This window comes from Monodelphis domestica, chromosome 2 (genome assembly GCF_027887165.1).
Source record: "Monodelphis domestica isolate mMonDom1 chromosome 2, mMonDom1.pri, whole genome shotgun sequence".
Lineage (NCBI taxonomy): Eukaryota > Metazoa > Chordata > Mammalia > Didelphimorphia > Didelphidae > Monodelphis > Monodelphis domestica.
The window spans coordinates 513,029,408-513,057,107 of record NC_077228.1 but is presented as its reverse complement, the minus strand read 5'-3'; the positions used below and the strand labels follow the sequence as shown (position 1 = coordinate 513,057,107).

The window sequence follows — 27,700 nt, the reverse complement described above, 5'->3', positions numbered from 1 at the left end:
ATAAAAATAAAAACTGCAAGCCAGAGGGTTAGTAGGAAGGCTCTTCAGGGTGTATTAAACTATTATAAACAATACTCAAGGGACTTGACTTGACTTCTTTTTGAAGAAGAATCTAAGATCTTCAATTGGTTCACAGAAGTATGATGGAAGAGGGTCAGCATTATCTGTGGGTAAAAATGGTTTAATATGAGAGAAATGTGTCCAGGAAGGCTGACCTTCTAATCTGACAGCCGTAGAGGGTGACAAGAATGCCCCAGAATGGGCCCTTCCACTTGAGATTAAGCTATCGATGAGCCTTTCCAGGTTTGGGGGTATATTAGATCTCAGGTGGCTGCCCCACTTCTCTCCCTCCTCTAGTTTTGGAAAAACTGTATCTGCATATCCTTGTAGAGCAGTATGTATAGGTAACATCTGATGGGCAAAACTAGTGTGGACATACAACTCTGGGTCCAGAAGAGAATCCAGTGGTCAAAAAGAGTCTCCCATATAAAAGGTAAAAGGGGTTGATCCCGAGTCCAGCCTTGGAAGCTATGAATCCTCCAGAGGCTCACAGAGAGAGCTTGTGTCCAAGCTATCTTAGCATCCTGACATATCTTGGTGAGGATTCGCTTTAAGGTGTGATTCCTTTTTTTTTTTCTTAGAGGATTGGCAATGCCAGGCTGAATGTAGGTGATATTTGATTCTTAGTGCTTTAGCTATTTGTTGTGTGACTTGAGAGGAAAAGCCTGATCCATTTTCACTCCGATGGGAGCCTGGAAGGCCAAATCTATGTGTGATTTCTTTTTAAAGGGGTCTTAGCCACTTCCTGGGACTTCTTAGAATGACTGGGAAAGGCTTTGACCCAGCCAGTGAATGTATCGACAAAAGCCAAAAGAATTTTGTAGCCTCTGCAAGGCGAGAGGAGTGCAAAATCAATTTGCCAGGCTTCACCTGGAAAGGAACCCCTCCTCTGGAGGTGGGGGTTTTAACCCTCCTTTGGGGTTTGCTTATGCACACATAGCACAACACTAGCAAACCCCGAGTTTGATGGTGCTCCCAAGTCCCTTGCCTGTAAACAGAAGTCCTCTTAGATTTGTGAGGGCTTCACAGCCCAAGTGGATGGTCTAGTGTAATCCTGTCACCAGGTTCTATTGGCCTGTGGGTGACAGGAGCCACCTTCCTTCTAGCTCTTCAAATCTTGCATTCACAGCCTTCTCTCTCTCCTCTCTTGTGTACCCAGGCATACAGAAGAGGGCAGGAGTAACAATATCCCTAGCAGCTACCTTCTCTGGTATAATATCAGCCTTTCTGTCCTCCTCTGCCTCTTCCAATTCCCCTTCCTGGTGACTCCTACAACACAAGCCTGCCACCCCCAAAGGAAGTGGAACAGCCTGGAAAAGCTGGAAAGTCTCAGGGCTTCACAGGGGAATTTTTTGCTGTTAATATAGCCCTCTCCCTTTCCAGATCGCTCCATGTGCCTGGATTGCATGAAAGGCATACCTGGGATCATTGTGCACATTAAGTCTCTTCCCATCTGCTAGTTCTAAGGCATGAGTTCGGCTTTCTGGGCAGAGGTGTTTGAGAGAAGCTGTCTAGCTTCTATGATCTCACTAAGACTGACCACTGAATAGCTTGCTTTCCTCACCCCATCTTCTACACAACTTGAACCATCTGCAAACCAGTCATGGTCAGGCTTCTCAAGAGGGGTGTCCTTGAGATCTGGTCTGCCAGAGTAGGTGAGATCAATGAGCTCCTCACAATCATGGAAGAGGTCAGGCTCAGGAAGAGGGAGCAGGGTGGCAGTGTTCAGGGAGTGACACACCTTCAGTGTAAGTTCAGGGGTGGCTAGCAGCAGGGCCTGGCATTTAGTTAATCTTCCACTAACTAACCATCTGTGGCCCTTGATCTCTAAAACACTTTGTACTCCAGGAGATGACCCAAGGTAAGTTTGGCTGCCTCCCCAAACCAGGAGAACTGTGGCAGCTGCTACCCAAAGGCAAGTGGGCTATCCCTGGGCAGCAACAGTGTCTAACTGCTTTGAAAAATAAACCACAGGACATGGGTTAGGTCCCAAAGTCTAAGTGAGGACTCCAAGGGGAAATCCTTTCCTTTCATCCACAAATAGGGAGAAAGGTTTATCTAAATTTGTCAAGGCCAGAGAAGGGGTAGTTATCAGTTTAGATTTAAAGGTGGAAAAGGCTGTTTGTTCAGGATCCCAATATAGAGACTCTCATCTGGCCCTGTAGTGGTCTCATAGTAGGGCTTTGTAATGAGTTCAAATTGTGGAATCCAGATTCTACAAAACCCATCCATTCCCCAAAATGTCTGCAGCTATTTCTTTGTGATTGGTGTGAAGATGAGATTAGTTCTCCCCTGCCCATTTTTAGATTTAATCACTAGAACCGTATACACCCCAATTATTCTTAAGGATGGAGAGGTTTGTGACATAGTAAGTGACATATCAGAATCAACCAACTGTCCTCTGGGCAGTCCTAAGCAAATCTATAGCTACAATTGGTCCAGGTAAAGTGGAAGGAAGGCACAGGAAGTGACAAAAGAAAGGGTCTTCAAAAGTGGCAAGAACTTCCTGTGGCCAGCTCTTTTCGCCTTCAAACTTGGCCCTAGAGGATCTCTGGCTGGGGACCTTGGACTGCTCTTTGATTTTCACTCACGTGGGTGAGTGAAAAAGGCTGACTCCTTTTCCCGGCTTTTCTGGAGCTACTACCCTCCAAAGAGGCCCCTTGTCTCGGAAGAGGCCTCGTGGCTAGAACCCTTGTTTAATTTACCTCTGGGCCCCCTTTGTTGGGGCCTCTGAAGCCCTGCCTGGTTCTGGCTGAGCCGGAGTAATTATCTACTCTTTCTCTGATTTCCTTACTTTTACTCTTTCCCTTGATTTTATAAATAAATTGCTATAAAGTCATCCTGACTTGAGTAATAATTTTGGTGACCACACTCATATATTTAGTCCAACTCTTTAATTTTTAACCCTCACACTGGGTGAGGAATGGAAAGGATAGCTTGCTTCCTGTTGGGGACTAAGGACCGACAGATAGGTGTTAACCCATGGCCAGGGTACTTTACTTGCTACTGAGAGATCTGGGCTTTCTTTAATGAAACCTGGTAGCACCATACCACCAAGCAATGTAAGGTTTTAACAGTGCCTTAGTGGGATGTCTTAAGATCAGGGCTCCAGAGTAAAAGATCATTTACCTACAGAATGATAACACTCTTATTTAAATGATCCTTCAGGTCTTTACTGAGAGCAGTCCCCCCCAAATCCCTGAATTCTTGGGGAAATATAGTCCATGTATATGCTGGGGCAGAGGTTCAGAGGGTGAAGCCCATTCAAAAGCAAAAATAAACTGATAGTCCTGACTGAGAGAAGTGCAAAAGAAAACATCTTGTTGGTCCAGAACAGAGAGCCGGAGAGTGTTACCAAGGATTTAAGCCAGGATGGTGGAAGGATTAGGAACTATGGGATGTACAGGGACACCTGCCTTGTTAACTTCCCCAAGGTCTTGTACCTTCCAATACTCCCCAACTGATTTCTTTATCAGAAGGACTGGTGAATTGCAGGGCAATTGACAAGAAGTTAAAAGCCCATCATGAAGAAATCGGTCAGTCAGGAGCTAGAGACCCCTTCTTTCTTCCAGGTTAATGGGGTATTGCTTCCTGTGGAGACAGTTAAGGGGATCTTTGACTGGCTCCGCGTGGGGGGCTTTCCCAGTGACTCCCATATCCCAGATCTCAAAGACAGGTAAGTCTCAGTCTTCAGAGGGGACATGATTAGGTTTAGAAACGGGGCCAGAAGGGAGGAGCAAAAGCTTAACAGGTGGAAGGGGGGGAAAAGATGTTCCCATTCTGGTCATTATGTCTCTGCCAATTGGCAGAGACAAGCTGGCAGCAAAAGCTGAAACCCCTGTGATGATCTTTGAAAAGTGCCTCAAAACAACAGGAGTCAAAAACCAACAGCAAGATGGTGGGAGGGGGCTCTCCTGCTGAAACAGCATTATGCCTCCACCTAGAAGGGATACAGGCAAAATGGGAGGATTCAAAACTTGGCCTGAGATCCCCATATGCACAGGGGAGAGGCAGTCTCTAAGCAGCTCTGTCCCTACTACTTGATGCTGAGAAGGCTTTGTGGGATCACAGAATTGTGGGAGGACAGAGTAAGTGACCCCGTATCAACAAGGAAACATACCCTCTTACCTCCCACCCTGGGATAGAAAGAGTGGGGGCCTGGCTGAGCCCTGGGTCTCTTTACTCAGTCATAGGACTCAAGCGGGGGAAGCTGAGACACTGGACAGTATTTTGGGCAGTCACGTCCAGTGCTCCTTCTCCCTGTGAGAGAGACAAGGGCCAGGTGGCAATCGCCGTTTGTCACCGTTCTCAGGGCAACTGAGCAACCAATGAGGAAAGCAGGGTGCTGACCCCCCAATCCAGGGGTCAGGAACCCAGGAACAGGGTCCTAGTCTGGACTCCGGGGTGACCCCATTTTGTCTGGAGCTGGTTTCTTACCAGAAGGGTCTTGGTTGGACGTGGCATCTTCAGGGAACAGTGCATGTTCCTTGTAATGGGCAGGAACCTTATGGTCCTCCTCCTCCTCAGCCTGAGCCAAATCTCTGCTGTTAAATCCCTTAGAGGAGGTGGGAGGTGGGAGTTTGGGGTCCAAATCCCAAGGCTTACAGCCTCCTTCTGGTATCAGGAGCTGATTGGTTAATGAAATGCAGATTAAGGAGAATCTCTCCCTCTTGGAACTCAAGATCTCAGTTGATCTATTTCTTCATAACTTCTCCCAGCCTGCTGTGAAATGAAGCAGGATCTTCCTTGACCTTTTGGGTAATTTCCTTCCCTTTCTCATAGTTCAACTGTTTCTTTACGCCCTTCATCACTCCCTCACCCAAACCCTTCAGCATAGGAGGCCTCCTTTCCTGGTCTCTTTCCCTCTGATAGTCCCACCCTGGATCAGAGGTGGGGACTGCAGTACCCCCCCTGGGCGGGGGGGAGGGGGGAAATCTAGGTCCATGGCTGCTGGCTCACTTCCCTTTTGCTGAGCCAAATTTAGCTCCAGAGTTGGATTTCATCACAAAGGAAAGTCCAGGTAAGAAATTTCTCTCCATCAATATAGGTCAGTATCTGTTCTACAGATTTGCCCAGGGTCACATCATCAGCCTATTTCAGAGGTGGGGATGTTTGGGGGGGGGTTAGATGACCCCAAAATAAGTAAGTACAAAGTAATAGAAGTAACAGACAACTAGGTGGCACAATGAATAGAATACCAGGTCTGGAGGTGGGAAGACTCAAGTTCAAATGTAGCCTCAGCAACTTCCTAGCTCTGTGACCCTAGGCAAGTTGTTTAATCTTGTTTGCCTCGGTTTCCTCATCTGTCAAATGAGCTGGAGAAAGAAACCACTCCAGGATATTTGCCAAGAAAATCCCAAATGGGGTCACATAGCTGAACATAACTGAAATGGCTGAACAATGATGACAAAAAACAGAAGACTGACCTCAAAGCCAGAAAGATTTGGGTTCAAATTCCTCTTTGGAGACATATTATTTGTGTGACCCTGGACATATTTCTCCTCTCAGTCCTCTGGGCAGGCCTTTAAGACTTGAAATTACAGAGACAATGGGGACAGTTAGGTAGCTCAGTGGATTGAGAGCTAGGTCTAGAGATGGGTAGACTTGGGTTCAAATCTGACCTCAAACACTTCCCAGCTGTGTGACCTTGGGTCAGTCACTTAACCCCCTTTGCCTAGTCCTTACCACTCTTCTGCCTTGGAACCAATACACAGTACTGATTTTAAGATGGAAGGTGAGGGTTAAAAAAAAAGGTTGCAAGAGGTGATGAGGGCCTGAACTAGGGTAAATCAATTTAACATCTTAAAAGGCTGAGGACCAGAATTCAAAAGAAAATTGCAGCCTGTTTTTTTGGTGGCCATTAACATGAAAATACTTATGTTCTATACCTTAGAATTCCATACAGTGTCTACCTAGTAGAGTTGCAGAACAGCAGAGATCTTCAGTTTTAAAAAATGGTCAAGAACCCTAAACGATCACCCCAGTGCAATTATCAATAATATGGAACTAGGTCTTGATCAGTGACACATGTAAAACACAGTGGAATTGCATGCCAGCTATTGGGGGGGGGGGGAAGAACATGAATCATGTAACCATGGGAAAATATTCTAAATTAATCAATTAAATAAAAATTTTCAATAAAAAAAATGGTCCAGAATCACGACGGGAGGAGCAGCTGGGTGGATCAGTGGATAGAGAGCCAGGCCTAGAGTTGAGAGGTCCTGGGTCCATAATATGACCTCAGGCACTTCCTAGCTGAGTGACCCTGGACAAGTCACTTAACCCCAACTTTCCAGCCCTTACCACTCTTCTGCCTTACAACTGATCCTCCTCATCTAGTCTAAGACAGAAAGTAAAGATTAAAAAAAAAAAAAGAATTATGAGATGAAAGAAAGAAAAAAGTGTATTTATATTAGGGAGCTAAGAAAGACAGAGAACCCCCCAACAAAAGCTCAATCCCTAGAAGCTGACACAGGGCACTGCGTCCCCCACAAGGATATATTTAATGAGTCTCTCCTGGGCCTGTGCAATGGGGGGTTGGGGGCCAGTGCTCTCAACTTTGGGACATGCCAGGCATTCTATGCCTGAGTGTGGACAAGCAGGAGGCTTTTGATTTGGCAATGGAGCCAGAATTGTGAGTGTGCATTTACAAGATTCTCCTGACTTTTCCTCGGAGGCTACATTCAAGGGAAGTAGTTGAAATGCTCTAAACCACAGTCTGCCATGAAAGAAACGTCTTTCTCTTCCCACCTGGGTAGGGGTCTGAGGGTGCCTGACCTGCTATTGCCTCTGTCTCTGCTGCCCCTGTTCTTTCCTGCCTTTAAGTGAAGGAATATTAGAGATGGTGACCACCTGGTGGGCTTTGAAAGGTGGAATGAGTATTGAGTTGGTGGCAGAGACAGCGTGCTCTTCCTTGAGGACAGGAACAAGTGCTTTGTGGCAGTCAGAAGTGGGGTTGACACTCTGTAGCAATTTAAATTTCATTCAGTTCCCATAAACCTAGATTACATCTTTCTTCCTGCACTAGGAGTCCTCTGGTAGAGACAGCCTCGGAGGACCAAGTATGGCCAAATCCCGAGGCCTGATCTCTCTCTCCTGGTAGGTGGGGTCCTTATGCTGCCCTGCATTGGGGATGGGAGAAGAATTGGGGGATGGGGCCGTCCTCTGCCTCTAGGGATGATCACGGGACCCTTCTTGACCCGACTGACTTTTTACGGAGTTGGCTGGCTCTCTTAAGAGGTTATCTGGACTAAGTGGGGCTGGTCCTTCAGCGGGACAATGGCCAAAGTCCTATTATTCCTTAAAACTGAGGGAGGAACTTTCTTGTACCTGCCGGCTGTGAACAGCAGCCCGAGGCTGAGCCCTTTAGGGCTAAGAAGTCCCTTTCGGGGGCGCTGCATTCATGATGAATGTCCCTCAGCTTTGTCCTGCCAGCATCAGGACCGCAAAACCCGGACGAGAGCCAGTGGGCTGCGGGCGAGGCCAACGTGGCCGGCGCTCAGTGGACGCCAAGAAGCGGAAGGACCAGGAAGGCTCCAAGGGCTTTGTTATGATTCGGTATTGGATGGGAGACATAAAGGGGAGCGGAGGTGCAGAGCGAGGCTCGACGGCTGCGGCGGCGCAGAGCGAGGCGCGACTGCACGTGCAGGACGATGTGGGAGCTCGCGCAGCTGGGGCTAGCTGAAGAACTGCCGGGCATGGAGCCCCTGGGCCTAGGGTCCCTGGGGGCAGCCCCCAAACGGCGCTCGCCCAGCCTGCAGTCCCTGCTTGGGGCCTTCCGCGGGACCCGCTGCCTGAAGAGGGTCCGTGGCACGCTGCCCCCCGATGCCTGGCGCGAGGCAGTGGAGCTAGCGCGGATGGCGGGGCCCGTGGTGAGGGGGCCGGGCAGGGACGGCCACCAACCACCGACCACCGAGTGACCCGCGGGAAGGGGCCCAAAAAACAGGTCTGGGGTCTGGGAACCCTTCCAGTCCTGGAGTGAGGAGCCTAGGATTCCGCCGCCTGCCCACAAGCCGGTCCACTCCCTCTTCCAGCCCTCTTACCTCCCACATCCCTCCCCTCCAGCCCTCTTGCCTTCTCCCTTTCCTTTTCCCTTTCCCTTTCCCTTTCCTTTTCCCTTTCCCTTTCCCTTTTCTTTTCCCTTTCCCTTTCCCTTTCCCTTTCCCTTTCCCTTTCCTCCATCCCGCTTGTCTTCCATCTCCTTCCACCTCTCCCCATTGCGCCTCCCATCCCTTCTTCTCACCTGCCATCCTTCTCACTCAGTCCATCCTTAGCCCACTCCTGTACATATCCCTCCCTACCTTTGAGCTATCCAACGGTGCCCCTCTCACATCAGTAAGAGGGCCTGGGGAGCCCCAAGAAGTCCATCGCTCCTACCTTCCAATCCTCATTTGCCTGCTTTCTCTCATTTACCTTCCCATCTCTTCCCTCTCTCCCTCCGTGGGCAAATGAGGACGTCGGGAATTTGGGCCAGTGGAGGTTGTGCATGGGCTCATCCCTCCTCCCACCCCCCAAAAGTTGGCACACGGAGCAGAATCCCCAAGTCAGAATATTCTTTAAGGAAAGTGAAGCAGATTGCTGATGATTGTCAGTCAGGGAAACAGAATGACCCGAGGGATCTCAGAGGGGAAGCTGGGAAGCATCCGAGACTTGAGTCCTTCTGGCACCTGAGCAGGAAAGCTGATGACCAATTCATTCAGAAAGTGGCATTTCCCTCCTTTGGACACACACATCCACGATTCATGTGATCATGGGATTTTTTTTTTTTAATCTTAGAGCTCAAGTACAATCTCCTCATTTTTCAGAGGACTGAACTGTTTTCAGAGATGGGAATTGAGAGTCAGCCAGGCCTTTTAGCTACAGAGCCAATGCCTTTTTGTGAATGCTAGAATGTATTCATGCAAAGCATTCTTGAAGGCTCCCCTCTCAATATTATGTTCCAAGGGGCTTGTTTGAATCCTTAGACCTTAAAAGAATGTTTATATTCAATAAAGTCAGTTCATAGCTGTTATTCCTGCTAACACTTTTCTTAAAAACTCTTACTGCTTGTCTTAGAGTCAGCACTGCGCATTGGTTCCAGGATAGAAGAATGATAAGGGCTAGGCAATGGGAGTTCAGTGACTCACCCAAGGTCACATAGCTAGAAAGTATCTGAGATGAGATTTGAACCCTCAACCTCCTGTCTCAAGACCTGGTTCTCAATCCACTGAGCCACCTAGCTGTCCCCACTACCCTCATTCTTACATTTTTTTAAGGTCTATTCACATGACAATGTGGGAGGAGGGGAAAGAGTGTGAACTCTAGAATATGACTTAACCATTCTCTTTTCTTTGCTTCTTACCTCTGACCCTGTTCTAGTTCCTGGAGCAGATGATGGTTTTTCTCCTCAGTGTCATGAGCTCCATATTTTGTGGACATTTAGGGAAAGTTGAATTGGATGCTGTTACACTTGCTTTGTCCGTATGTATTTTTTTCAACCCAAGTCAGAACACATAAGAGCAAAAGATTTAAAGTAGGAAAGATCCCAATCTGACATGGGGACACTGAGGCTGGAAAAAGGGAAGCGATTTGCCCAAAGTCACACAGGTTAAAGACCACATTGATTTGGACCCAACAATTTTTTAATGTAGAATGACTGGACTAAAGGATTTCCCTTAAAAAAAAATAACAATGCAAACAATATTTGGAAGGAAATTGTTTAAACTATTTAACAAAATGAGTTATTTGAATACTTGAAATGTTATGGGGACTAAATAAGAAACATCTGAGGTCCAGAAAGCTCTGTCACTACCTAGATCAGCAATGGTGAAAATGTGGCACCTGTGCAGAACTGGCATTCAGGGAGCTGCTCCATTCCCCTTCTTCCCAGCACCTGAGGACATTCTTTGCATGCCCCACCCTTCTGTCTAGCTGCCCAAAGCAAGCACTTCCTCCCTCAGCTCAGTCTCATAATGGGGGGTGGGGATGGGGGTGGGCTCACAGACAGCTTGAATTTGCCCTCTGGGCACTCAAACTTGGAAAAGGTTTGCCAGTGCTGACCTAGACCTCTAAGATTGAAATTCAGTTTCAATTTTGTGAATGTGTTTCCTTATCTGCAGTGACTGGGTTGGATTAATTGGCAATTTCTAAGATCCCCTAGAGTTCTCAATTAACTCATTGATTGTTTAGAAAGACTATGCCAAATTCAGGCATTCCATGCCCCATGTGCCACAAACTTTGCGCCTCAGTCTTTGGACTTCAAAGCCACATGAGGATACATCAATAGATGATAATGCACAAAGACAATAGTCATTCTCGGCTTCTGAGAGACTACTACTATAAGACCTGGCAGGACACATGGGACAGTGAGGCTGTAAAGCATATAGAAGTGGGCTTTAGAGTGAAGAGGTTCTGAGTTCAAATCTTGCCTCAGATACTTTCTATCTGTGTGACCCTGGGCAAGTCACTTAACCCTGTTTGCCTCAGTTTTCTCATCTGTCAAATGAGCTGGAGAAGGACATGGAAAACCACTCCAGTATTTTTGCTGAGAAAACCCCAAATAGGGTAACAAAGTCAGCAGAATGTTTACCTGGAACTAGTTAGCAGAATTAATAAATGTATTTAAAAGTAAGGGAGCTTCATTTCTCCATGTCATAGAACATTTTTGATACTTTTTTTTATCTAGTTTACCAATCATTCGTTTGAATTACAGAAGTTTTACTAGTGTAGAGCAATTTAATTCTTTAACTAAGCATGTCTCTCCTTTAGACACAAGGTGAAATTACATTTTTCGGTGGGGTTTTTTGGGGAGGTGATAGGGTAGGAAGGTGGTTCTTGTTGGTATATACACAGAGCTTTGAGGAAAGAGACCCAATGAATGGGTCTCTCCTGTCTCTAGAAAATTAATTCTTCAGTCAGTCCTTTCATCAAGTGCTAACAAATTTCTTTTTTATTCAGTTATTTGATTCAATTTAAGCCCTTCTGTGCTGGCAAGGGAATGTGCTAATGAAGTCTTCTTCAGACATCTTTTTCTATCATAAAATTGTCCCTTTGTAGTAAACGCAGGCATTACATAGGAGATTAAATTAAGTATTTGGGATTAAAAGGAATTTCAGGCTCTATTTAAACTAGAATGTTGAGTAAACCAAGGAAAGAGAACTTTTTTTTTAATTAACAGCCAGTTTATAAACATTCATTATTGTACTTTATGAGAAAAAAAGATGGACCTTGGGAAGATCCTGAAAAAATGATACTGACTTTTTTTTATAATCCAGGGATAAAACAAAAAAAAAAAAAAGAAAAACCTGACCATTCCTCAGTTTGACTTCTGGGAGTGATTTTACCCTTGACTATTTAGGAGAATAATTTCAACCCTGGTTTTCCCATTCAGAATAGAACAGTTAATGAACTCTAAATAGTAGCTAAAAAGAGCAATTTATCTTGGCTGAGTGACCCTGGGCAAGTCACTTAACCCCTATTGCCTCACTTTTCCTTTCTACTTACCAATCCTTTCTCTTAGAACCAATACTTAGTATGGATTCTAAGACAGAAGGTGAAGGTTAGGGAAAAAAAGACAATTTAGCCAAAAGAAACTCATATTTATAAAACCTGCAATGCTATTTCTTCCCCTGCCCTATCACCTTCCTATGTGGTTTTTCCCTGTCCAGCTCTCCTTTTTTTGGTGCTTGTCTTACCCTCATCATATGGAACCAATTTGTCCCATCTTTTACTAGAAGTCTTGCTGGAGTCTTTTTTTTTTTTTAAGCCCTTACCTTCTATGTTAGAATCAATACTATGTATTGGTTCCAAGGCAGAAGAGAGGTAAGGGCTAGGCAATGGGGGTCAAGTGACTTGCCCAGGGTCACCCAGCTAGGAAGTGTCTGATGCCAGATTTAAAACCAGGACCTCCTATCTCCAGACCTGCCTCTCAATCCACTGAGCTATCCAGCTGCCCCCTCCCCTAGTCCTTTTAATTCTACTACATTCCCTATTATTTCCTATTTATCCTGTCTGTAGCTAGTTTGTATAGATTTGTTTGCATGTTGACTTTTTCACTGGATTGTGAGCTCCTTGAGAGCAGGGATTGTCTTGTTTCTTTTTATATCCTCAACATTTACACAGTGTCTAGTGAATGCTTAACAAATAAATATTTATGTAATAGTTGATGTTCCTTGCTCAGAATTAAGGTGTATTGTTTTCTTAGCAAGAAAGACAAGGTTCGACTGCTGCTTTCAAATAGCCACTCATTGAATCTGTCCCTTGATTGTATGTTCACATCTATCCCACTGCATCTTCATATTGACTATGTGTGGAAACATGTTTCCCATTTTTAACGGGTGAGATCCAGCGAGGTGGTGACTTGTACCGGGCCATCAGATTGTTTTTAGTCACGTCTTCTTATTCCTAATCCAGCACTCTTTCCCCCACTTTTACTTTTAAAAAAAAAACAGAAATGAATCTTGTAGCCATGGAAAAATATTCTAAATTAAAGTTTCCAAAATAAAATAAAATAATTTTTAAATTAAAAAAAAAACAGAAATGGAATCTCTGAACCTATAGCCATCTTGGTCCTTGGTTATGAGGGCCACTAGGGGAAGGCTAGCCTAGGGATCAGCATAAACATGTTCCCACTTCTGAAGAATCAGCTCTAAGTATATGTCCTGTTGACATCATCGCCATGTGTGAAACAACTTAGTAGTTTTTATCTCTGCGGTTTATATGGAATTCTAGGGGGTACAGTGGATAGAGCACTGGTTTGGGGGTCAGGAAAACTCATCCTCCTGAGTTCAAATCCAGCCTCAGACATTTAACAACTCTGTGACTCAGGGAAAGTCACTTACCCCTATTTGCCTCAGTTTCCTCACCTGTCAAATGAGCTGGAGACTGAAAAGGCAAATCACTCCAGTAACTTTGGTAAGAAAACCCCAAATTACAAAAGATTACAAAGGTCAGACAGGACTTTATTAGGAATTCAGGAAACATTTATTGAATGGCTGCTTTGTTTAAAACACTCTGATAGGAGCTAGGGATACCTAGAAGAAAATAATAGCCTTTCTCCTCAGGGGACAGTCAGTCTCTTTTAGGGACATAGAACATATAAGTAAAAATGATCCAAAGAAGAAGGAGCCAAGAAGGAATCTAATCCCAGTGAAATCTGAGGGGGAAGCTGGGGAAACTGAGAAGGCTTCACGTAGCACATGGAACCTGAGCTGGGTTTTGAGGGAAGAGGAAGATTCCGACAGGCTAATAGGAGGGAATGAGTGGTAGAGATGGAGGCCGCCCTGTAGGAATCTACGGTTTTCTTGAAATCAATTAAAATAGGGTATATCTTCCAACGTCAAAATTCAGAGTTGATGTAGATGAATCTCTGACCCTTGTAATTGGTAAAATTTTGTTTTTGAATATAAGACCATATTTAAAATCACTTTACAGTATAGGATCACAATTAGATTTATATCTTTTAAATATAATAAATTCTTGAAATTGCTCCCACATTATTTTTGCTATTCTTCCTTTGGAAAGGGTATTGGAACTGGTAACGTGAGTACTGTCCCATGTGCTGTCCCTCCTTGACCATATATTCCCTATTTGTTTTTTAGGTTGTAAATGTAATTGGTATTTCAGTTGGAACAGGTTTAGCCTCAGCATGTGACACCCTGGTATCTCAGGTAAGAAACAGTTCCCTTCTCTAATAGTTTTCACCTTTTGTAATTTATTTTTAAAATAAGAAACTTTGCTTACAAAACTTCTTTGAAGGGGGAAAGTCAGAATACAATATGTTCCATGGAATATCATCCATTTTATTGTGATTTCAAATTTCAAACAGGTTTTCCTGATGAATTTCATTTTCCTAGTGTAATGCAATTATAGATATCACATAAAGAAGAATGATTTAAATATTTATGGTTGTTTATAGCTTAAAAGATGTGCAACTGCTTGATCTTCCTTCAATATGTACACCTTTCTTGGTTTGGTAGCATAGTAGATTGAGCCTCAGATCTAGAGTCAGAAAGACCTGAGTTCAAAACCAGCCTGAGGCACTTAGTAGGGATATGATCCTGGGCAAGCATTTAATCTCAGCCTGCTTCAGTTTCCTCAACTGTAAAATGGGGATAAATAGTAACATTCACCTCTGGAGATCCAATGAGATATTTTGTAAAGTGGTTACTTAGCACAGTGCCTAACACATGGCAAGTTTTTAATACTTCATCCTTCCTTTCTTAAGTACTTCCTTGTTTCCTTTCTTCTCTTTCTCCCCTTTCTTGTAGCAGAGATTAAAAGAGGGAAAGTGGAGGGAAATATTCAACAAAATGAATAAACAACTATTTTAGAGAATTAGAAAAAATAATAACAAAATTCATTTGGAAGAACAAAAGATCAAGAATATTAAGGGAACTAATGAAAAAAAATGTGAAGAATAATGGCCCACCAGGACCAGATCTTAAACTGTGTTATAAAGCAGAGATCATCAAAAGAATCTGGTACTGGCTAAGAGACAGAAGTGGAGATCAATGGAACAGATTGGGATAAATAACCTCAGAAATCTTGTGTTCAATAAACCCAAAGAGCCCAGCTTTGGGGCTAAGAACTGACTCTTTGACAAAAACTGCTGGGAAAATTGGAAAATAGTATGGCAAAAATTAGGTTTAGGGGGGCAGCTGGGTAGCTCAGTGGAATGAGAGCCAGACTTAGAGCTAGGTTCAAATCTAACCTAAGCCACTTCCCAGCTGTGTGACCCTGGGCAAGTCACTTGACCCCCATTGCCTAGCCCTTACCACTCTTCTGCCTTGGAGCCAATACACAGTATTGACTCCAAGATGGAAGGTGAGGGTTTAAAAAAAAATTAGGTTTAGATCAATATCTCACATCCTATACCAAGATAAGTTCAAAATGGGTATATGGTTTAAACATAGAGTGATATAAGCAAATTAGATGAATATGGAATAATATACTTGACAGGAAAGGAAAGAATTTTAAACCCAGCATGAAATAGAGAACACTGCAAGATGTTAAATGAATAATTTCTATTATATTAAATTTAAAAAGTTTTGTATAAACAAAATTAATGCAACCAAAATTAGAAGGGAATCAACAAACCGGGGGTAAGATTTTATAACAAAATTCTCTGGTGAAGGTCTAATTTTTTAAATATACAAAGAACTAAGTCAAATTTATTAGAAATCAAATTATTCACCAATTGACAAATGGTCAAAGGATATGACTAGTCAGTTTTCAGATGAAGAAATCAAAACTATCAATCATCATATGAAAAATATTCTAAATCCCCCCTATTAGAGAAATGCAAATCAAAACAATTCTGAGGTACCATCTTATACCTAGTAGAGTGGTCAATATGACAGTAAAGGAAAATAATAAATATTAGAGGGGTTGTGACAAAATTGGGACACTAATGCATTGCTGGTGGAGTTGTGAATTGATCCAACCATTCTGGAAGGCAATTTGGAATTATTCCCAAAGGGCTTTAAAAGAATTCATGTCCTTGTATCCAGCAATACCACCATTAGGTTTATATACCAAAGAGATAAAAAAAAATGGGAAAGGTTCTGTTTGTACAAAAATATTCATATCTGTGCTTTTTGTGGTGGCAAAAAATTGGAAAATGAAGCGGTGTCCCTAAATTGGGAAATGGTTGAACAAATTGTGGTATATGGAGGTGATGGAATTATATTGTGCTATAAGGAATGATGAAATGCTTGATTTCTATAAGAACTGGAAAGACCTACATGAACTGATGCAGAGTGAAATAAGCAGAACCAGGAGAACATTATATGCAGTAATTGAAACACTGTGGGATGATCAAATGTAATTGACTTTGCTACTAAAAGCAATGCAATGATCAAGGACAACACTGAGGGACTTATGAGAAAGAATATTGTCCACATCTGGAGAAAAAATTATGGGAGTAGAAATCCAGAAGAAAACATGATTTATCACTTGTTTATATGGGTATATGATTTGGTATTCTAGAGTACTATTACAAAAATGAATAATATGGAAATAGGATTTGAGTTATATGTATATCCCAGTGAAATTTCTTGTAAACTCTGGGAGGGGGGAGGCAAGAGGGGAAGGAGACAACAAGAATTATGTAACCATGGAAAAAATTACAAATTAAAATAAAACATCACCCAAGTCTGACAAAATATGCAATAGATGGGACACATTTTCTCCTCTCTAGTAGGAGGACGCATGATCATTATAATTTCATAGCATCGTAAGAATTTTTGTTTTCTCCATGTAATTTTTGTAGTTGTGTATTATTTTCCTGATTCTGATTAAATCACTTTTCAATAATAATTCATACATAGGTCTAACCATGTATTTCTGAATTCTTCAGAATCATCATTTCTTATGTTCTAGTAATGTTCCATTGCACTCATGTATCATGATTTGTTTCACCATTACCCAATCAATGGATATTTACTTTGTTTCCAAATCTTTGCTACAATACAGTTCTTGCTCTGAATATTTTGGTGTATATCTTGACCTCCTTGGGGTATGTGCCTAACAGCGGGATCTCTGGGTTAAAGCCAAGGACATTTTAGTCACGTTCTACATTGCTTTCTAAAGTGATTTGACTAAATTCACAGTTCTTTCTAATGGTGTATCTGTGTATCTATCTTTGCACAACATTGCCAACATTGTCTATTGCCATCCTATGTTATCTTTGCTAATATGCAGAGTGTGAGATAAAACTCTGTAATTGTTTTTATTTATATTTCTTTTACTATTAGTGATTTGGAGTGAACTTTCATATGATTGTTAATAGTTAGAATTCTTTCTTTGACAACTGGTTGGATTCTTTAACCACCTGTTCATTGGGGGAAATAGATCTCGTTCTCATGTTTGTGTGAGTTACCCATACACACACCACACACACACACACGTGTGTGTGCATACACACATATATGCATGCGTTTTATATATTTAGTATATATTCTCTTGAATATAACTCTTATTAGACATATTTGATCCAAAGTTTTTTCCCTATTTGACCACTTCCCTTCTTATCCTAGTTCAAAGGTGAACCTTTTAGAGATAGAGTCCCATGCCCACTCCTGCCTCCCAGAGACTGTGTGCCATGCCCCTTCCCCCCACTGAGTGCCACACACAGGGAAGGGAGAAAGTGCTCCCATTGGACTGCTGGGCAGAAGGGCAAGTGAAGTGAGGAATGTCCTCAGCAAATGTAGAGAGGCAGAGGGGAGTAGTCTGAGCACTCCACTCCCCTCCAAGCTCTGCTGCCTGTGAGCTGCCTACCTTTCCCCCATGCACTCCCATTGGGCTGCTGGGCAGAGGGGAAAGGGATGTGAAAAAATGTCATTAGGTGCAGTAGAGAGGAGGAAGAGGCCAGCTCCCCCAAATCCCTCTGCCTTTCTAGTAACAAATTCTGTGGGGTGGGAAGGAGGGCACCACACATGCTCACAGAAAGCACTCTGTGTGCCATCCTAGACACCCATGCCATAGGTTCACCATTACTGTCCTAGTCGTATTTTTTTCAGGCAAAAGTTTTAAAATTTCAGATAATCAAAGTTGTCTGTTTTCCTTTTATCACATTTCTCCTTTGTTTAAACATTCTTTCCCTAACCCTAGTTATGAAAATACCTGCTCTACCTCTCTTCCAGCTTTTTAATGATGTAACTTTTCATATTCAAATCGCAATTACACTTTTATTAGGGTATATAGTATAAGAGACTGGTCAATACCTAAATTTCTTAGATTGCTTTCCAGTTTTCCCAGTAATTCTTTTTGAAAGGGGAACTCTTCCCCAAATAGATTTATATTCCTTTATTTATCTGGTACTGGATTATTGAATTTCATTATTGCCTATTCTTCCTTGTTTAGTCTAATCTTCTAATAGATTTTCCTGTTTTTTTCCCACCATTCCTAGCTAGATAGTTTTGATGATTATTGTTGTACAATTTGAGATAAAAAAGTATTAGTCTCTTCCTTCCTACTTTTTTCTTTACTTTTCTTGAGTGAAGAAAACTTCTTACTCATCCATATGAACATTAGAACAAGGAAAAGAAAATTGGAATTGCCTAGCTGTGTAATATACTTTGTAATCTGGAATAGCACTAAATCTGTAAATTAATTTAAGCAATATTGTGTTTTATGTTGATATGGCCCAACCATGATCAGTAAATATATTAGTTGTGGTTCTTTATTTCTCTAAAGAATATTTTGTATACTTTGTATATTTAGATAGGTCTTGAGTGTTTTCTGACTTGAATTCCTTTGTTATTGACAAATTTTATTTCATTTTTAAAACTTTTAAAAATTAACAACAATATTTTTCCTCTCTTTCCCATCTTTCTTCCACTGGGGGGAAAACTCCTTTAAACAAAAATGCATAGTCAAGCAAATCAAATTGCATCATAATAGTCATTTCCAAAAAACATGTATCATTATGCATGTTCAGTCCATCACCTCTCTGCCCAGCCAACAGGCAGCAAGCCCCATCTTTAGTCTTCTGGAATTATGGTTGGTCACTGTGTTAGACAGTTTCCATAAGCCTTTCAAAATTGTTTGTTTTTAAAATATTGTTATAATATAAATTGTTCTCCCAGTACTATTCACTTCACTCAGCATCAGTTCATACAAGTCTTCCCAGGTTTCACTAAAATGAATTTTTTAATAAAAATTTTTATGGCACATTTATGTACCGTAATTAATTCAACCTTTCTCCAATTGATGACTTCCAGTTCTTTGCTGTCACCAAAAGAACTGCTATAAATATTTTTGCACATGTGGCTCCTTTACTTCAAAACAAAACAAAACAAAACACCAAAAATCTTTTTTGAGGTCTAGGCCTATTAGTGGTGACACCAGGTCAGAGGTTGGGCAGAGTCTAGTAACTTTTAAGCAGAGCTCAGAAATTGCTTTCCAGAATACCTGCACTAAGGACTGACCCCCATTTTAATGATCCTTGTATTGTTTTTCCTTCCTCAAGACTTTTGGGGCCAAGAATCTGAAACGTATTGGAATCATACTACAGAGGGCAATCCTTATTTTGCTGCTCTGCTGCTTTCCTTGCTGGGCCATCTTTATTAACATTGAACGGATCCTCCTGTTTGCCAAACAAGATCCAGAAGTTTCCAAGTAAGAGTCCTTTTTCATTTTATAACTGAGCCTCGTTGGAGAATGAAGGACCATCAAGCATTCTTCACTAGGTGGACATCTCCTGTTGGTCATATGTTTGTCTGTTTATGAAAAGGGAAATTAAGATTTAATATAACATACATTTCTCCATTTATTTTGGTGTCGAAGATACTGTTTTACTCATGGAAGCTGAATTGGAATTCTATTCCCCAAAATGTGTTTTTCTCTCTCTTATTTTTGAAGTTCAATTCTGTAATTTTAGAATCAACCAATGAGTATATATTAAGCACTGTGTTAGGAAACAGAATGTAGTTTTGTTGTTGTTTAGTATTTCAGTCATATCCAACTCGATAGCCCCAGCTCAGGTTTTCTTAGCCAAGATTCTGGAGCAGTTTGCCATTTCCTTATTGAGCTCAATTGACAGATGAGGAAACTGAGGCCAACAAGATGAAGTGACTTGCCCAGGATCACCCAGCTAGTGTCATATTTGAACTCACAAAGATGAGCCTTTCTGATTCTAATCCTATAAACTGACTACATATAGACAATCAACATTTATTAAAGGCCTTCTATGTGCCAGGCAGTGTTATTTGAAGGAAGGAGAAAGTGATCCTTAAGAAGGTTCTCCTGTCCTAGGTAGCAGCCTGGAAGAAAGCCAGGGATTATTTTTTGAGGGGGAGGGTAGGGGTGTTCCTGGTGAGGATTAGGGATGGGAGGAGGAGAACTAACCTGTCCAAATATATAAGGAATAACAAGGTGATTTGGCTGCAGCGAGGAGGAAGTTAAGAAAAGTAAGCTACAGTTGGCTTAGGATGGGCTTTTATATTATAGTTTGTGTATGGGTAAGAGGGAGCCACTTCCTAAACTTTCCTGAGCAGGAGATTAAGAATAGTTAACAGTTGGTTAATTTATGATTTACAGAGGACTTTACTCTAGCAGATAGGTTCTATTATCTCCATTTTTCAGATAAGGAAACTGAGGCTGAGAGAAGTTTTTTTCATTTTGTTGTTTGTTTTTTTGGTCCAGGGTCACATAGCTGGTATGTGTCTGAGGTCAGATTTGAATTCAGGTCTTCTTGACTCTGTAAAAATTAAAATCTCAGTAATAAAAAATTTTTTATAATTTAAGGCATTTATTAAATATCATTAGAAATCAAAGAATAAAGAGGATACAAAATAAAAACCATTTATGTGCCCATGGCTGATTAGCCATTTCAAAATCCCCACCTTACCAACATCACCGCTGATTCCTACATCATGCCAAAGAGGAGCAAGAGCTTCAATGCCTACTCCCTTCATCCTCTGTCTACAGGAAGTACATAATGACAGGAAGTCAGTGGGCTCTCAGGATATGAAATTCTTTTTTAGAGTAACAGATTTTCTATTATATACCTCCAAGCCCAGTGCTCTCAGCACTCTGGTGCCTCTTAACTGCCTGCCAGGGGATGACCTGGTCATCATGCTTTAGGAATCTCATTAGAATGGGGACATAAGACAGGGTAAAAGGTAGCAGTGGGAAGGACTTCCTTCATCCTGAGGAACTGACTCCTCATTCATTATTGTTCTAAAGCTCCCTGCTTGCTTCCTTTCTCAAAGAAAATTGACCCTGCCCTCCCGTAACAGGTAGCCTCTACTTTTGTTTGGGAAGTTTTCAGTCTTTTGTCTTGAGTTTTAGGAAAATCCTTAAGTGGAATCAGCCCTCCTAAAGTAGCACATGTAATTGGTCCAACTGAAGCTTAACAGATAGAACCCACTTAGGAGAGGCCATTGGTCTCTAACCACAAATGACCTGGTGGGTTCTGGGGTGCCGAGACTCTGGGGCTCCAGGGTATTCGATGGCCCTTCTAGGCACTTGGTTGGAGAAAGTAACAAGTTTCTGGATAGTCCTGGCTTGTGTTCAATTCAGGATGCCAGTATGAAATGGGGTTTTGGGGTGTGATCATCCTCTACGGCTTCATATGGTGAAAAACTAACAGCAGACTTTTGTTTCCTCTACAACACGGACTGAAGGAAATCTCTTTTTAATTTCAGGTTAGCCCAAGTTTATGTGATGATTTTTCTTCCTTCTCTTCCCGTAAGTCTCTGGGGTCTTAGATGTGTGGGTTACCATCGCGTGCCAGGGCACCAAGAAGGCTCAATGATGCCATTTAACTGTTGCCCCCTCTTTAACCCAATAGTTTTCATATATAAACTGAAGCTACAATATTGCTCAGAGCACCCTGTAACTTATGACACTCCAGCAATTCTAACTAACTATAGAAAGCCCCAAAAGAAAGGGAGAAAAGCAGCTTCTCTCCCCAGTCACTGTTGGGAAAAGGGGGGACAGACCATTCTCCTGCATCAGTTGCCCAGAGAGTTTATGACTCTTACGAAGGCAGCGATAGTCTGGTCCTGACCATCCTGTGACCCAGACAGCTTTGCATCTGGCCAGCTGGAACTGCTGTGTCAGGTTCTTAAGGAGAAATCTCTCATGGAGTAAAAGTGCCCCCACGTGTTCAGCGAGTGCTCCTGTGGACTGGTTAGCCCAGGTCTGTCTCCGCTCACTATTGGGGACACTTCTTATTCAGAACTCCTGGAGAGTTCCTTTGAGGAAATCGTTGTAATGGCTATGATTTGGTGTCCTTCTCTTTCACTTTAATGAATGAGACTTTTTCTGTCTAATCTTGCAGGCAGCATTTCTGTACCAGCTGCAGACGAGATACCTAAGAAGTCAGGTATAAGATTGCTTTTTGTGTGTATGTGTAGCTTTTGCATAATGTCAGAAGTTACAATTGTTTTTGTTTTTTAAACTTTACCTTCTATTTTGGAATCAATACTGTGTATTGGCTCTAAGGCAGAAGAGTGGTCAGGGCTGGGTAAGGGGGTTAAGTGACTTGCCCAGGGTCACACAGCTGGGAAGTATCTGAGGCCAGATTTGAACCTAGGACCTCCTGTCTCTAGGTCTGGCTCTCCATCCACTGAGCCACCCAGTTGCCCCCTACCACTGGTTTTTGCCATTTGTTTCAGAAGTGGAATTAGACAGGCTTTGCTGTTTTTGCATTTTCTTCCCCTCTTCCCTCAGAAATGGATCTCCGGCTTTGTCTTTGGGACATGCAGGGGCAATTCTTGGGAAGGACATTTCCCAGCCTGGAGGTGGTAGCCCCATTCCTTGGAATTCCCTTGAACTTCAAACCACAAACTTCTCATTGACCCCAGTGCACCATATAGGATCTGACTGTAGTGTTGGGTCTTGAACACCTTCTAGAGGGAGGACTGGACAGCTCCAGTTCCAGTTCCCCCCTCATTCCCCACAGCCAAAAGACAAGTTCCACCTGGGTAGAGGGAGAGGAGGGGGGGAGGACCCACTGTCCTTTTGGGTCGGATCTCGGTACTCCCAAGTGTGCCCTTTTCTGCCCAATCTAGCGACCCACATGGACCTTCATGACCTATCTGTCTGCCCTGGAAAGGGTGACTTCACAGGCGCTTCTGTTTCAAAGTTAAAAACCAAACCAAACCACAGGGATGGGGGAAATAGGCCAGAACCTTTTTCTCTATTCAGAATGAATGGGCGTTGGATTCCTGCAAGAAAAAGACATCAGTCAATAAAGATGGTGGCATAGAGCGCAAGATCTTGATTCGAGTCCGCTCAGATCTTGTGTTTGCACTGGTCCCGGCTTTAGAGTTAAGTCAAGTCTTGTCAGCTGATACACCAAAAACGACCTTAGGAATTTCCCATAGAGCAATGCTTCATTGTGGCTATTCAGAGGATGGTTAGATTCCAGAAAGGAGTGAACATTGTTGATGGTTGGCTTTTGAATTTTAGGGCATCACTTTGCCTCAAGTCATTACTGGAATTGCTGCAAATATCATCAATGTGGGTATGAATGCTCTCTTCCTGTACGCGCTAAACCTTGGAGTGGTGTAAGTAGAAACCCCAGAGAGTCTGCCTGGGCTTGGGAAAGTCCCTCCCCACTGTGGGCCACATTCCATACTGCTAAGGGCCCCTGGAGCAAAGGGGCTGGATGCCCAGCTTAGGACTAGAGGAGTCACAGGTTGGCATCTGGTGATCAAATGGATGTTCTTTCTTCTAGGAATAAGTAGGGAGCTCCCATTTTACTCAGGGGAAGATTATTCCTAACAAGTAATTGGTGATGATCTCTGGCTCTGGCCGGGGACAAATCAGTCCCTGTGGGGAAAGGAAGGAGGAAATAGCCCGTTAGAGGGAGCTTGGGTCTTGGGGGGGACTCGCAGGAGAGGGAAAACAAAGGAAGAGACAAGACTATGCAGCTCCTGAGGCTTGGGAAGGTGCTAAGACCCAATGGGACCCCCATCCTCAAACTAGCAGTGGTGCTTGGGAATTTCTGTAGGCAGGCTGAAGAGAAGGATGGAAGGTGAGGGGAAAAAGAGGATGAATAGAGAAGTGAATCCAGGAGGACAGAAGGCATTCAGCTGTGCATGGGGCAAGGGAGCTGAAGTCAGAAGGTCTGGGCTTGTCCCCTGGCTCCCCTGAGGTCTCGGGGTTCCTCTCTGCTCCCCTGTAAAAGTGGGGAATGGGGCTCAGTGAGACCTCCGAGGGCTCTTTCTCAGCTTTACGTCCAGGATCGATCCTGTGAGTGATGGCTGGGAAGCCCTCGAGTGCCTGCCACCTTCTGGGTCCTTAGAACATAAGAGCCTCATGCCATTGGGTGTTTGTGAAAGAGCAAAGCCTGGCCACCGCTCAGAACCGTTAGTCTTCCTTGATTTGCTAAGACGAAACGATGCGGGCAGTTATTATGTAGGGCTTTAAAGTGGGCAGAGGGCTTGTCCAGTATTATCTCACTTGATCCTCATCGTAAGGTAGGTGCTGTTAGTAATCCTATTTCACAGAAGAGGAAATTCAGTGGGGCAGAAGGTATCCAGGGTCAAAGATCTGAACTAAGGAAGCTCTTCTGGACTCGAGGTCCAGCACTCTACTGGTCATTTGGCCGCTTTGTTCGATTAAAGAATGTTGTTCTGCAGAAGGTCAATAAATGCATGCTAATAACCGTGGACGATCTCCTCCCTTCCATGGGAAGGTCCTTTTGTCTGGACGGTTTTTTAAAAAATTTATCAAAGCGATCTGGTACTGGCTAAGAGATAGAAAGGGAGATCAGTGGGACAGGACAGACAGACAACAAGCAATGGTAAAAGATTAGAATAATCTTGTATTTTGATAGAAGTAAGGCCTAGTTTATTGGGCTAAGAAATCACTATTTGGTAAAAATTGCTGGGACAACTGGAAAGTAGTTTTAGCAGAAACTAAAGAGCAGCTAGATGGCTCAGTGAAGTGAGAGTCAGGCCTAGAGACGGGAGGTCCTGGGTTCAAATCTAGCCTCAGGTACTTCCCAGCTGTGTGACCCTGGGCAAGTCACTTAACCTCCATTGCCTAGCCCTTGTGGGTTTTAAAATTAATAATCAATAACTAAATATTATATTTATAAAGTTTTATTAATAATAATTAAAGCAAAAGAACTGCCTGTCTTCGGCCCAGTTTCAGGTTCAAAAGAGGACAAGGGAGAGGTTACAGGGGTTACAGCCACTTAAATACAATCACGCAAAACGTGGGGACTCAGGAAAATGGAATTTTGGGAAAAACTAAAGGACTTCTGGGGGATGAAATCCAAAGGCTCAAAATCTCCATTTATACACCCTTTTCATAGACATCTCTTGAATAGAGGTCTCCTATCTAAAATATATAGAGAACTTTGTCAGATTTATGAGAATAAGGGCCATAACTGATAAGGGAGCAAAAGATATGAATAGACAGTTTTTGGATGAAGAAAGCAAAGTCATATATAGGAATGTGAAAAAGATTTTCCAGATCATCATTGATTAAAGAAATGCAAATCAAAACAATTCTGAGACATCATCCCATGCCCATCAGATTGGTTAAAATAACAAAAGGCAAAATGGCAAATGTTGGACGGGAGCCATGAACGGATCCAACCATTTAGGTGAACAATTTGGAATTATGCCCAGAGAGCTATAAAACTGTGAATATCCTTTTCCTAGCAATGTCATTTCTGGGTCTCGTTCCCAAGGAGATCAAGGAAAAATGGAAAAGAACCTCTAGGTTCCAAAATATTTATTGCAGCTCCCTTTGTGGTGGCAAAGCCCTGGAGATGATGGGGATGTCCATCAGTTGAGGAATGACCAAACAAATTGTAGTTTATGATTATGATGGAATACTACTGTGCCATAAAAATGATGAGCAAATTAATTTTTTAAAAATTTGGAAAGAGGGGGTAGCTGGATGGCTCAGTGGATTGAGAGTCAGGCCCAGAGATGGGAGGTCCTGGGTTCAAATTTGGCCTCAGACACTTCCTAGCTGTGTGACCCTGGGCAAGTCACTTGACCCCCATTGCCTAGCCCTTACCATTCTTCTGCCTTGGAACCAATACACAGTATTGATTCCAAGGTGGAAGCTAGGTTTAAAAAAAAAAGGAAGACAACTTTCTGAGTTGAAATCTAGTTTCAGACACTTACTAGCTGTGTGACCCTGGGCAAGTCACTTCACCCCCATTGCCTAACCCTTACTCTTCTGCCTTGGAACCAATACATAGTATTAATTCCAAGGCAGAAGGTGAGGGTTTAAAAAAAAACAACTTGGAAAGAACTATATGAGATAATGAAGAGTGAAATGAGTAAAAACAAGAAAATACTATATACAGTATAGAATTAATATTTGAAGAATAGTCAGAGAATGAACCCCAAAATGGAAACACAGAAGACATATATGCACATATCTGTTTGCCAGATGATGCTTTCTATGGTGTGGAAAGGAAAGGGAAAGGCTGAGATACCTGGAAACAAATTCTGTTAATAAAAAACAAAATCTGTAGCTTTTTCTATTTGGCCTCATTACACTTCCTAGCTGTGTGACCCTGGAAAAGTCATTTAACCTCCATTCCTCCTCTGCCTTGGAACCGATACTCAATATTAATTCTATGATAGAGGTAAGGGTTAAAAAAAAAACCTGTGACTAGAGTCAAGATGCTAGTTAGTGGGATGTCTCTTAGAGCAGCCGTTTCTCTCCAGGGACAAGTGATTTTTTTCATTTTCTCCTGGAAGCTGTGACTGTTGTATTCGGCACTTGTGTACTCCTGGATGAATCGTAGTGGGAGGAAGAGAGATGTGGGGAGCCCTGAGCCAGGTCTGGGGAACACTAGTGGGAAACAGGCAGCCTGGCTGTTCTGAGCCTCTAGACTGAGGTTCAGGAGCAGCCCAGAGCAGTGAGCCAAGGCAGTGGGGCTGCCTGGCCAGGGTGGGAGGCAGAGACTACACCAAATAACTCCTATCTCTCTCTCATCTCCTGCAGAGGCTCCGCCTGGGCTAACACCACATCTCAGTTCACCCAGGCCTGTCTTCTCTTTCTCTATGTGTGGTGGAAAAAGATCCACGTGGAGACCTGGGGAGGTATGTGCCCGTCTACATCGAGAATTGTGTTTTCTTTGCTCTTTTTAGAGACAATGTTGTTAAACGAGGCAGGTTCTCGTCATCTTTCACAGGGGAGCTTCCTAAGTCCCAGGTCTGGACAGAAACAAGTAAAATTCCAGGCAGTGGATTTTTCTCTCCATTGCTTAATCCTGGTAAAATATTGCTTGAATTAGAGGGAATTTCGCTTTCTTTTAGAGGAGACTGATGTCCTTGGTTTACCTGCATAAATTAGCTAGCCAACTGGGGTCAGGAAGACTTGAGTGTGAATCTTGCTCCAGAAACATGTGAACTACGTGGTCCTGGGTAAGTTACTTAACTTTAGCCTACCTCAGTTTCCTCATCGGTAAAATGGGGATAATAATAGCACCTATCTCCCATGGTTTCATGAGGATCAAATGAGTTAACATATGTAAAATGCTTTGCCTAAGGGTGCTTTATAAGTGCTAGCTGTCATATGTATAAATATATGTATGGTTTTATATATTTTTCCATGAAAATCTAAAAGATAATAGAGGAAATATATTAAATTTATTTGCTAGAGAAGGAAATGGAAAAACCATTCTAGTATCTAGTGTTGCCAAGAAAACCCCAAATGGGGTCCCAAAGAGTTAGGCATGCCTGAAGCTACTGAATGACCATAGGATGCTTTGAAATTGGTTTTAAAGTCTTTAATTCTGGGGGGCAGCTGCATAGCTAAGTGGATTGAGAGCCAGGTCTAGAAGGTGGGAGGTCCTGGGTTCAAATCTAACCTCAGACACTTCCTAGCTGTGTGACCCTGGGCAAGTCACTTGACCCCCATTGCCTAGCTCTTACCACTCTTCTGCCTTGTAGCCAATACACAGTATTAATTCTAAGAAGGAAGGTAAGGGTTTAAAAAATAAAATAAAATAAAAACAAAGTCTTTCATTTTTAAATTTGTTAAAAACAGAATGTGCCCTGTTCTGTGGTAAAAGAGATAGGCTCCTTGGGCAACACTGTGGTATGAGCTCATACATACATGTGCATATATATAATGCATAGTAATGGGGGTGACAGGAACTAGGGCCTGGGGGACTAGAAGAGGCCTCACGTAGGAGCTGGCACTTGAGTAGAGAGAGAAGCAGGAGAAA

At 42.8% G+C, this 27,700-nt stretch overlaps 1 protein-coding gene and 1 long non-coding RNA gene across 5 annotated transcripts in view; one reads left to right on the top strand and one right to left on the bottom strand.

The window, feature by feature from the left end:
- Positions 1 to 28: 28 nt before the first annotated feature.
- LOC103105794 (uncharacterized) lies at positions 29 to 7,664 on the bottom strand. Of its 3 annotated transcripts, none has more exons than XR_008916852.1 (3): positions 7,390 to 7,664; positions 4,498 to 4,782; positions 29 to 164 (listed from the first exon to the last, which is right to left on the bottom strand). It is a non-coding gene; the product is annotated as an uncharacterized LOC103105794 (long non-coding RNA). The 3 variants fall into 3 exon arrangements; XR_008916850.1 differs by having other exon boundaries at positions 4,498 to 4,687; positions 7,390 to 7,651; XR_008916851.1 differs by lacking the exon at positions 29 to 164 and adding an exon at positions 2,940 to 3,651 and having other exon boundaries at positions 4,498 to 4,687; positions 7,390 to 7,656.
- Positions 7,665 to 7,679: 15 nt separating this feature from the next.
- The window catches only part of LOC100020228 (multidrug and toxin extrusion protein 2-like), a 50,411-nt gene continuing 30,390 nt past the window's right edge, over positions 7,680 to 27,700 (top strand). The window contains exons 1-8 of one of the 2 annotated variants that reach the window (XM_007485795.2): positions 7,680 to 7,931; positions 9,418 to 9,519; positions 13,638 to 13,706; positions 19,010 to 19,158; positions 21,189 to 21,231; positions 21,827 to 21,871; positions 22,960 to 23,057; positions 26,473 to 26,570. In XM_007485795.2, the coding sequence (XP_007485857.1) occupies positions 7,713 to 7,931; positions 9,418 to 9,519; positions 13,638 to 13,706; positions 19,010 to 19,158; positions 21,189 to 21,231; positions 21,827 to 21,871; positions 22,960 to 23,057; positions 26,473 to 26,570 (823 nt within the window). In that variant the 5' untranslated portion in view covers positions 7,680 to 7,712. The remainder of the gene's footprint in view (positions 7,932 to 9,417; positions 9,520 to 13,637; positions 13,707 to 19,009; positions 19,159 to 21,188; positions 21,232 to 21,826; positions 21,872 to 22,959; positions 23,058 to 26,472; positions 26,571 to 27,700) is intronic. The other variant, XM_016429309.2, reaches the window with a different exon arrangement.